This window comes from Erpetoichthys calabaricus, chromosome 13 (genome assembly GCF_900747795.2).
Source record: "Erpetoichthys calabaricus chromosome 13, fErpCal1.3, whole genome shotgun sequence".
NCBI lineage: Eukaryota > Metazoa > Chordata > Cladistia > Polypteriformes > Polypteridae > Erpetoichthys > Erpetoichthys calabaricus.
Window position 1 is genome coordinate 123,515,264 of NC_041406.2, and position 12,291 is coordinate 123,527,554.

The 12,291-nt window shown below is 37.5% G+C and overlaps 1 protein-coding gene and 1 long non-coding RNA gene across 2 annotated transcripts in view; one reads left to right on the plus strand and one right to left on the minus strand.

Annotated features, from left to right (window-relative positions):
- Window positions 1–12,291, minus strand: part of LOC127530104 (uncharacterized) — a 589,449-nt gene that overhangs the window by 568,287 nt on the left and 8,871 nt on the right. The window lies entirely within an intron of this gene.
- Window positions 1–12,291, plus strand: part of si:dkey-22o22.2 (neural-cadherin) — a 299,017-nt gene that overhangs the window by 155,709 nt on the left and 131,017 nt on the right. The window contains exons 12-13 of the mRNA XM_028817759.2: window positions 7,744–7,911; window positions 10,977–11,232. Coding sequence (XP_028673592.2) covers window positions 7,744–7,911; window positions 10,977–11,232 — 424 coding nt within the window. The remainder of the gene's footprint in view (window positions 1–7,743; window positions 7,912–10,976; window positions 11,233–12,291) is intronic.

The window sequence follows — 12,291 nt, forward strand, 5'->3', positions numbered from 1 at the left end:
TATTTCACCTACATTTTCCCCTCAGGCCATTAAACTCTTTACTTCCTGCTAATAAGCATTTGTCTTAAGCTTTCTCTTTATCTTTACACTTAACCAACCTCTGCAGAATTCCTCCTGAGGTTAGCAGCAGCAATGTTTATAGTTTTATGGTTTTATAGGGTTATTATTGTTACATTTCCAGAGAGTAGTGAAATTGTTAAGCCCATGTGACATTATAGGACTTTTACAGTGATTTTCAGGTATAGCCTCTACTTACATAATTTTAGCAAGTTGGTCACATTCGGTGGTATGCTCCAGAGAAGCCAGTCACCTTAATGTGATATGAATGTTATGGGATGATGTTATGGGGTGACATAGTGGAGTCAGTGGTATGTACTGCTACCTCATTGATGCAATGTCTTCCATTTGCATCCTGTGCTTGTCTGTTGTCTGTATGGAGCTTGAAAATTCACCTTATTTCTGCATGAGTTCATCTTTCGATAATTCAGTCCCCCCCCCCAATTCCCCAAAGATCTTGGTAAGTTTAATTGGCAGGCCCTGTAGTGGAGTGGCACTGTGTCCAGACCTGGGGCCTCATGTATAACGCTGTGCGTAGAACTCACACTATAACATGGCGTAAGCACAAAAGCGGGAATGTGCGTACGCACAGAAAAATCCAGATGCAGGAATCTGTACGTACGCAAACTTTCATGTTCTTCCACTACATAAATCCCGATCAGCATGAAAAGTAACGCACGTGCACGCACCTTCTGTCCCGCCCCAACTCCTCTCAGAATTACGCCTCTTTGAATATGCAAATCGATATAAATAGCCTTCTGAGAAAAGACAATGGGAAAAGCATGGGGGAAAATATAAGAATTTCAGCGAATACCAAGTGGAGGCAAAGGAAAAACATACTATTTGTTGGTTTAAACAGTGGTATAATCAACAAAAGGAAGTTGATCGAGTGACAGAGTGTCGGAGAAACTCGAAAGCACAAGTTCACAAAGTCGCACAGTGCCCGAAATAAAAAAGAAATCACATATCAAAGTCACCGTGAAAAGGCAAGTCGTAGCCCACCGTCTGAGTGTCATATGAAAGCTTATTAGGGTACAGACAAAAAAATAGGCACACAGTGGGAAAAATGCACGAAATGTCAACTTTAATCTGGAAATTTCCACTTTAATCACGTAGTTTATTTTGCCATTAAAGTAGAACATCATAAACTTCATCTTAAAATCATTTAATTTACTAGTTTCTCAAATCCCATTGTAACTAAAGTAGGACGTTAAATGCTTTGTTCTGTATTTGATCTTCTTTGTGCTCTGTGTGTGAATCACTGCCTGCTTCTTAAACGGGCTTTCTCTTTCTCTAACAGGACACATAATCCATTACATTCGTGATATTACAGCTCTCTGAATAATTAAAATACTGAGATGTATACGTGATATCTTTTTCATGATGATAGGAATGAAAGCATGTTATTAAACATGGGAACACGGTGGCGCAGTGCTTGTTCATATCTCACGCAAGAGGCTTGCTGCGCCATGCGCGACCTTCAATGACATAATTTATCACAGCAGTACTGTCTCTTTCAAACGTACTAACCTCCAATTCCTGTCCTTACTTTTCTTTCTCCAAATACCCAATCGCCACACAATCAGCTATGTAATAGACGTGAAGCCATTTGTAAGCTTAGAACGCCGATTCTTCAAAACCTTTAAGGAACATTGAAATATCTTCGTAGTACATGTTTAATTATTCTATCCGTCTATCTTTCCAGTGTCGCATCAGCGCAAGAATACAACGCAATGCAGGAACAATCCGTGAACTAGCTAGCGCTGTGGCACCGTGTCCTCACATGGTTAATTATTAACAATACAGATTATTTAAATGAAGTTAAAGTTTTATCTGTATAATATAATCAACATATTTTGCTGCATTTCATCTTAAAAATGAATACCGTCATCATATGTAAATACACGCTTTATAAAGTGGTGCAGGTTGTGCAATATTATAACTGTAGTGCAAGTTTACAGTGAGGTAATTGTACTTATAAGTAAACAGTTCTACAAGGAGCACTTGATGGATTGATTGAGTGCGTTTAGAGTTCTTGGGATGAAACTTTTTCTAAACCGCGAAGTCCGTACTGGGAAGTCTCTAAAGTGTTTTGCCGATCTGCTGCTGCTGTGATTCCCCACTCAGATACAGTGATATAAATACTCCGAGTGGTGCTGTGAGAGTAATATGGAAAAAGATGATCTGCTGTGGCAACCCTTAACGGGAGCAGCTGAAAGAAGAAGATGCAGTGAGAGTTACAACGCTAAAGCAGTTATGGTATTTGGAATACTATGGCTATTCCCTGGACCATTATATTGCTGCAGGTTAATTACAATCAGATGCATTACACTAATGAACAATATGCAGTTAGTTTCAGTGTATTTATAAAGCGGCGTCAGGAATGTGGAGCTAAGAAAGAAAGGGTGACCACACAGGAACAGTAACACTGCTTTGACGCTGGGTGCCGCCAGTCTGCAAAACCGAGCGGAGAAATTGCATATGCCAAGGTATGAGGTACTGTGGAAATGTGCGTGGCCTTACGGCAAGTTTAGGTTTTATACATCGCGATTTGAGCGTGGAAACGTTCGTACGCAACATTTCTGTGCGTATGCACCGTTTATACATGAGGCCCCAGGGGCCTCATGTATAAATGATGCGTACACACAAAAATGTTACGTTCTCCCGTTTCCACCCTCAAATCGTGATGTATAAAACCTAAACTTGGCATAAAGCCAAGCACATTTTCACATCAGCTAAATGCCTAGTGTACGCAAGTTCTCCGCTCGGTTTTGCAAACTGGCGGCACCCAGCGTCAAAAGCAGTGCTTTTTTTCCAGTGTGGTTTCCATTTCTTTTTTAGATCTACATCCCTGAAGGCTTTATCAAATACACTGAAATTGACCACATATTGTTTATTAGTTTAAGGCATCTGATTGTAATTAACCTGTAACAATATAATGGTCCACAGAATGGCCAAACTATTCCAAATACCATAGCTGCTTTAGCGTTGTTTCTCTCAATGCACCACTCATAGTATTTATCCCACTGTATCTGAGTGTGGAATCACAGCTCTACAGCAGATGATTGGAAAGAGAATTATCGGACTAGCCAAACTATTCATCATACCATAGCTGCTTTAGCGTTGTTACTCTCACTGCACCTTCTTCTTCTTCTTTCAGCTGCTCCCGTTAGGGGTTGCCACAACGGATCATATTTTCCATATTACTCTCACTGCACCACTCGGAGTATTTATATCACTGTATCTGAATGTGGAATCATAGCTCTACAGCAGCTGATCGGAAAGAGAATTATCAGTATACAGCATTTAGCACATGCTGCCTCAGCCATGCTGCCCATTTGAACTGCTCTCATACGACAAACGCTTCAGAGCCTTTCCTGTATGGAGCTTGCGGTTCAGAAACAGTTTCATCCCAAGAACTATAAACAAAACTCAATCAGTCCATCAAGTGCTCCTTGTAGAACTGTTTGTACTTATTAGTACAATTACCTCACTTTAAACTTGTGATACAGTTATAATATTGCACAACCTGAGACACTTTATAAAGCGAGTATTTACATATGATGACGATCGAGATGAAATACAGCAAAACACGTTTATTATACAGATAAAATGTTAACATCATTTAAATAATCTATATTGTTAATAATTAAACATGTGAGGACACAGTGTTGCAGTGCTAGCAAGTTCAGGGATTGTTCCTGCCTCACTCTGTATTCTTGCTGGGGCTGGCACGTCACTGGAAGGATAGCTGGATAGAATAAAATAAAATTAAACTTGTACTATGAAGATTTTTCAATGTTCCTTAAAAGTTTTGAAGAATTGACATTCTAAGCTTTTGCCTTAGCATCTATTACAGAGCTGATTGTGTGGTGATTGGTTACTTAGAGAAAGAAAAGGAAGGACAGGAATTTGAGGTTAGTATGTTTGAAAGAGACAATACTGCTGCAATAAATTATTTCATCGAAGGTCGTGCACAGCACAGCAAGCATCTTGTGGGAGGCAGGAACAATCTCTGGACAGGGTGCCAGCTCGTCACTATCACTGCGCCACTGTGTTCCCATGTTTAATAACATGCTTTAACTCCTTTCATCATGAAAATTATATCAAGTATACATCTCAGTATTTTAATTATTCAGAGAACTGAAATATCACAAATGTAATGGATTCTGTGTCCTGTCGGAGGAAGAGAAAGCCCGTTTAAGAAACAAGTAATGACACATAGAACACATAGAAGAACACATACAAACAAAGCATTTAACGTGCTATTTTAGTTACGATGGTATTTGAGTGAAAAGTCAAGCAAAATGACACCTTTTATTGGCTAACTAAAAAGATTACAATATGCAAGTGTTCGAGGCAACTCAGGCCCCTTCTTCAGGCAAGATATAACAATAAAAGGTGTCATTTTGCTTGACTTTTCAATACATTCATAATGGCTAATACGTTACAACACCCTAGTATGATGGTATTTGAGAAACTAGTAAATTAAACGATTTAAAGATGAAGTTTATGATGTTCTACTTTAATGACAAAATAAACTATGTGATTAAAGTGGAAATTTTGAGATTAAAGTTGACATTTCGAGCTTTTTTCTCACTGTGTCCCTATTTTTTTTTTCCTCTGTACCCTAATAAGCTTTCATATGACATTCAGACGGTGGGCTAGAACTCGCTTTTTCACGGCGACTTTGATATCTGACAACTTCTTTTTTATTTCAGGCACTGTGCGACTTTGTGAACTTGAGCTTTCGAATTTCTCCGACACTCCATGTCACTCGATCAATTTCCTTTTGTTGTTTATACCATTGTTTAAACCAACAAATAGTAAGTTTTTCCTTGCCTCCACTTGGTATTTGTTAAAATTCTTCTATTTTCCCCTGTGCTTTTGCCATTGCCTTTTCACAGAAGGCTGAGCTTATCACTAGAATTACCAGAGTCTATGAAAAAACTCATAGATCCGGCCCACCTTAAAACCATTCTCACCTCTCCTTTGTCTTCTAAATGTGCCGATTAACACGAGCAGCAAGCAGCCGGCTTTTCCATCCCCCACCGCCGCAAAACGTTCACTAAGGTTTCCCAACTCATGCCTTGTTTGATTATCTGGGAGTGACTGAACTGCTGGAGTTTTAAAGTGGAAATAATAAATCGCTATATGGAACACATGCATTTCATGTGTGTTCCGTTTCTACAGTAATCTGTGTAAACACATTTTTAAAACAGAAACGTTTTTCATATTTTAGTAGTAAATGACAAAATGTAGGCATAAACTATATAATGTATGAAGCCTGAAGTCCAAAGATCAAGTAAACACTTTCACAAAAGGTTCAAGAAAGAGACAACAGCTTCAGTGGCATTGCAGTAAGATTTGCTGACTTGTAATCAAGAGTCCCCGGTTCGATCCCCGCTCACTCCTACATTTGCCGTTTTCAGTAGTGAGCTGCTCCTTTGTTAATATTATACAGTACACACATACATTTGGTTTGCGTCTGTAACACAAGGTGTGCATTTATAGGACTTGTAAAAGTTACGCTTTTTTTTACTTTTATTCTCTCTAATCACGATCACGATACATACTACCTCCCAACCCCTCCCCCCCTCCCCCCCCCCCATATAGGAGTGAGTGGGGATCGAACTGTTCTGATCATCCGAACTGTTCATCTTCTTTTCTTTCAGTAATAGCACCAACATAAATCCACACCCGATCTGACGCTGTTCGTTTTCAAATAATATTGCATTAGTGTGATGATGTTTTTACATATATTGACCCTGTGTTTGGATTCAGCGGGTTGGAAAATGGATGGATGGATGTCTCTTTCTTTCAGGTGTGTAATAGGAACCACAGCATAGAGAGAAGCGTGTACATTGTAACAGGTACACACATTGTAAATGTAGGAAAGACTATCCTTGCGTGTGTGTGAACAGTTAACATTTGAATCTGATGATTGCATATAGCGCTGAACTTACTGATCTGTACTATTCTCTCCACTGCATGTCCTGGAGTACAAAAGAAACAGCACCATACAGCAACTTGTGGGGACTGGCAAGATCAGGGAAAAAAACATGCAGTCACTGATTATAAACCACAAGGTGTTATGCGAATGAATATGAATAATATGAATAATGTTCCATCCGTGTCACAAAGTTTTCCGAAATGTACTATACAGGTCATAAAACGAATAATTCCAAATATCATATATACCTACGTCTGTGTTTTTTTGTTTTTTTGACATCATACACCATAAAGTGCACACTAATTCAGCATCAGCAGGAACACTCAATAAAACTGAATAAAAAAATCAAGTGACAGTGAGATACAACGAAGGCAGATTCGCCAGTGTTTGTGTGTCAACTTTTATCCCTCCAGATGAGAGAATGTTCAGTTCCATTGTCTCAAAACACCACTCACATCTCCAGTTATTCCGTTTCAAATAAAAAATAACAGCATCAGATCCCTGGGTGGGGGTGGGGGGGGGGGCGGTAGTATGTATCATGATAGTGATTTAGAGAGAATAAAAGTAAAAAAAAAGATAACTTTTACAAGTCCTATAAATGCACACCGTGTGTTACAGACGCAAACCAAATGTATGTGTGTACTGTATAATATTAACAAAGGAGCAGCTCACTACTGAAAACGGCACATATAGGAGTGAGTGGGGGATCGAACCAGGGACTCTTGATTACAAGTCAGCAAATCTTACCGCTACGCCACGGAAGCTGTTGTATCATCCTTGAATCTTTTGTGAAAGTGTTTACTTGATCTTTGGACTTCAGGCTTCATACATTATATAGTTTATGCCTACATTTTGTCATTTACTACTAAAATATGAAAAACGTTTCTGTTTTAAAAATGTGTTTACACAGATTACTGTAGAAACGGAACACACATGAACTGCGTGTGTTCCAAATAGCGATCAATTATTTCCACTCTAAATCGGCAGCACTTCAGTCACTCCCAGATAATCAAACAAGGCATGAGCTGGGAAAACTTAGTGAACGTTCTGCGGCGGTGGGGGATGGAATAGCTGGCTGCTTGCTGCTTGTGTTAATCGGCACATTTAGAAGACAAAAGAGAGGTGAGAACGGTTTTAAGGTGGGCCGGATCTACGAGTTTTTTCGTGGACTCTGGTAATTCTAGTGTTAAGGGCTATTTATATTGATTTGCATATTCAAAGAGGCGTAATTCTGGGAGGAGTTGGGGTGGGGCAGCAGGCATGTGCACGTGCATTACTTTTCACTGTGACCGGGATTTATGGAGCGGAAGAACGTGGAAGTTGGGGTTCGCACAGATGTATGCATCTGGATTTTTTTGTGCATAAGCACATTTCTGCTTTTGTCTGTACGCCATGTTTTAGTGTGAATTCTACACACAGCGTTATGCATGAGGCTCCTGGTCCCTGCCTTTTGTGTGATAATGCTGTGATAGGCTCTAACCACTTGTGACTTCCAGTTAGATTCAGTGGGTTTAAAAATGGTGTGCATCACTGATTTTTACTTTGTAAGCAACCTTAAATTTTGTTTTAAATGTTCATGATACTGTATTTACAGTATCTTAATGAATTCCGGATTATTTGATGGATATGTATAGTATGCAATTAAAGATACACATTAATATATTGTCACTCGTAACAGGTTAAAAAGATATATGCAAGTTCTGTATCTGTAAAAAAATCCTATATCATTGCAGATGTCACAAATCACCTGCCAAATTATTGCTACAGATGGAGGAAATAGAAGCAGCACTGTGAATCTTACTGTGACTATTACCAGCATCCACAATCAGCCACCACAGTGGGAGAGTCAAGAATACTGGGTAACTATTCCAGAGAACATCATACGAGACACCAAAATATTGGTAAGGAGCAAACAAAAAATGTAATTTTTACTTTTCCAGAGTGAATCCTATCCCAAGCCAATTTACAGACACTATGGAAGTATTTAACATAGTTTTACACAAGAGATACACAAAGGCTCTGTGGCTTACTATTATCACACTGGGTGTTAGTGTCAGGAATTTTCCTGCAATCTCACTAATTCATGCATTGAAGTACACATCATTCTGAGCTGAGCTGTTCATGTCTACACTGCAAAAATATAAGAAAATTATGCAGCAACAATATTATAACCCTTTGTGTTACTTCTTATGTTCACTGTGATGTTGGCAGAATTCTGGCTCTCTCAAAAAATGCTCGGGATCGGCCATTAATGCTTGGCAAAGCAACTACCACAAAGGTAAAATGTGGAACATGCCACAGTGTGCAATCTGCATGCATCGCCTTTTGGGTAGAATTCTCACTGCTGTTATTATAGATGTTCATATGTGTAAATATTTGCCATTGACGGTAGTAAGTGTAACATGAGGTACTCACTACAGTGGACTAAAATCCCTGAAAATGGTTGTACACAAAAAGGCAGCATACTTGAATATGTATATTATAATTTTACTTTAATTAATTTCACCTTTTCCTAACATAGTGCACTTCTGTAAGTGCATACAATCACATAATTTCATATATAATATTATTAATGTGCCACCATCAAGACATTTGTTCATGAAGCTTGGGTAGTTATTATTTATTTTTACTTTTTTAGTTTATTTGTGTTTAAAATAAATAAACAACCTTCTGTAACCTGTGCTTTCTCCTACTTTCACCTGTTGGCTGTATGGTAAATATATTTTAGTCAAGGATATTTTTGAACAATTTCTTGATTAAGACCTGTCAAAAAACAGTATTGGGCCAGAGTTTACCAGAATGTGTACCAGCAAAGAATACCCAGAGTTCATAGAACATTAAATCTGAGAAAGAATTCTTGCCGAATCAAACATCTGCTCATTATTTCCTGACAAAAGTTCAGTTTTTAAGTGTGACTTTAAAAACAGTTTACTCCCAAGGTAGTTTTTATGGCTAGTGCATGTGTCTCTTTAATTTTTGGATAAAGATTTATTTATTTTCTCTATTATGAATCTATTAATTAAGGATTTTTCCTTTTTTCCTTCTGTAAGGTTGTGGATCAAACAGACTTTAAAAAATACAAAATACAACATAAAAAGCACTTGCTAAAATTCAAACTCTATATGAAGCCATCCATTTTTCACGTTTTCATTTCATTTATAAGGTTGCAAGAAGATAGACTCCATCCTGGAAGAACTGGTTTTAAGACAAGGGCTAACTTTAGACAAGGTTCCAGTATATCACCGAGTATTGTATGTTAGCACATACTGTATAGTATGGTAAATCTATCAGACGTCTGTCAATGAAAGAGGCTAATTAAAAAGATGGATGGATGGCTAGAGGTTAACCTGAGAAGAAGATGCTCGTTTTCAAATAACCTGACCCATGTAGTTTTAGTCCTCTGGAGCAGTGGTTCCCAACCCCAGTCCTGTAGACCCCTGTGGCTAGTTAGTTTTGTTCCAACCAGTTTCTGAATCAGTCAATCATTTTCTGTCTAATTAATCTTATTGTTTAATTAGTTGGTCTTTTTCTTCTCTTATTCTGAATTTAGAAAAGTATATACAGTGTAGTATGAGATTAACTTTGAAAAGAAATTTATAAATGTTTGTATATTTGCCATAGTCTTAAATTTGTAACTCTCATTTGTCATTTGTAAATCATTTCATATTTTTTAGTGGAGTCAGCTCCCATAATTGTATCCCAGTATGATAATTTACAATAAGTGGAGTATAGCAAATGACTGCGAATGTTGTGAATGAAAGGCCTTCTGACAGGAACATTAGGAAATAAAAGTTTAAATAACTAGAACAGCATGCAATCATGGTGATGAAGAATATGTTAAAAACACAAATATAAAATAGTTAATTCATTTAACACACATTAATGCTTCCTACATTCCAATTAAATTTAGCAGACCCAGTTTTTACATTTCTCCTATCAAGACTTTTTATCACCACTCATATGATCTTCCAGATTTGGACATTAATTATGTTAACAGGGACATTAAAAACCGATGAGATGACAGAGTGAAGAGTTTACTGTCTAAAAAAATGGCTACACCTTTAACAGCCAAAATGTTCTGCCTATACATTGTAGATTCATTTATTTTTTGTTCATTCCACACTTCCTTAATGTAATAACACTGGTCATTTCTGGCATGTGAGATGAACTGACACAAATATTTTAGCATTTGAATTATTATGAATTTTATGGTATTTTCCATTCTGTACCTACAGTAGATGGCATTACCTTTTTCCATATTGAAACTCAATTTACATTTATAGTTCTTAAATATTTTTTGTCTTAACTGTATAGTAATTGATAATTACTGATAACACCAGACTGTTCTTTTCAAAAATTTTGCTTCCTCAATAAATTTGGTAATTATGAGAGACAGCCTGACAGATCTTCACACAGCTTTTCATTGATGATTGATGATTGATTTAATTTGCAGACCAACAAAAATGCCTTCCTTAATCGTGGCATCAGCTATTCATGGAAACAGCTGTCTCAAATATTGAAATCCTTCACGCTCCTTCCTCATCACTTTTAGGAAATTTTTCACCACGCTGCTTTATATGAAGACGAGGCAGAAATATCTGTGTTGGGTTGTCGAGTAGTTTGTGTGCCACAGTTTTCTGCCCTGGAACCAAATGCTTATGGAGGGGCAAGTTTTATTGTAATGAGAATCAGACAACAGAATTCGGAAATCTCAAATTGGTAATTGTAATAAAATGATATAATGATATAAATGATAAAAAATTGGAAAATTTAAAGGTGATTTTTTTGTCAGCTAGCCAAAATACATAAGATACAGCTAAAAGTGTACAGTGTACAGCAAAAAGTGTTTAGTGTTAATTACCCAAGTTTGTCATTTTCTTTAGTTGTTCTATAGTAACATCTGTGCCATTCAAAAATTGTGTTTTAGTCGAATCTGTACATTTAAACTTTATCTTTATTTTTCCAGAATTTTAGGGCTGTTTCATATCTAGGAGATGGAGGTCCAGCAGTCACTTACAATCTAGAGAATGGTCAGGTTCCAGAGAGCAACATGCAAGTGAGGTTTCACATCAAAGCAAACCAGGATGATGGTTCAGCATCTATTTTTGTGGCCGAGCCCCTTGACTTTGAGACAACAAACTTCTACCGACTTCGCATTAGGGCACAGACTGTGGCAGCAGTTCCACTATCATCTTTTGCAACTGTATATATTACTATTTCAGGTAAACCATCTAGTATACAGACAAAATCAAATTTGTATTTGTTTAAGATGGGCCAAAAGTGGCACTGTTATTTAAATACTTAACTACAGTTACAGTATGTGTGTTGTGAGAGTGATGTATTAGTGTCCTTATTATATTCTTAAAATCACAAATACAGTTTAATTTATAGTTTTTTTTTGGCATGGTAGATGTGAAAAGTACATAATATTAAATCTGTTGGTATAAAAATGATGTTAAATGACAGCAAAAGCAAAATGGTTGGACAGCTAAAATTGAACAATAAAACTAGGCTTTTCAGTGTCTGTATACAATACAATATAATACAATTTATTTTTGTATAGCCCAAAATCACACAAGAAGTGCCTCAATGGGCTTTAACAGGCCCTGCCTCTTGACAGACCCCAGACTTTTGACAGCCCCCCAGCCTTGACTCTCTAAGAAGACAAGGAAAAACAACCAAAAAAAAACCTTGTAGGGAAAAAATGGAAGAAACCTTGGGAAAGGCAGTTCAAAGAGAGACCCCTTTCCAGGTAGGTTGGGCGTGCAGTGGGTGTCAAAAGAAGGGGGTCAATACAATACAATACAATACAATACAATACAGTACAATACAATACAATACACAGAACAGAACAAATCCTCAATACAGTATATAAATAAACATTTTAGAGGTACGGAGCAGAATTTAACAGTAGATGATAATCACATAATAAGATTTGGATTTGTTTAGAGTCCTGGAAACCTCATCCATCAAGCTGCCTCCCCCATTTGGCCATTCCACGGCTGAAACAGCGATGGGCCAGCCAATCCGATGAATCCGAATCTGATGAAAGGACCCCTCTTTCCCACGATTCCTGCGATCCTCCATCACTTTACCTTAGGCAGGCAAAACAACTTGGCAGGTGGGCCGTGGCACCAGGTGCCACATTTGAGTACTGAGAAGAGGAACAGAATAGGAATACAATACAATACAATAGGAATACAATACAAATAGAATACAATATAGCATTTAGGTACTTAATTTATCTTTAGGTAAATGAATGATTGGATGAGTGAAAACTA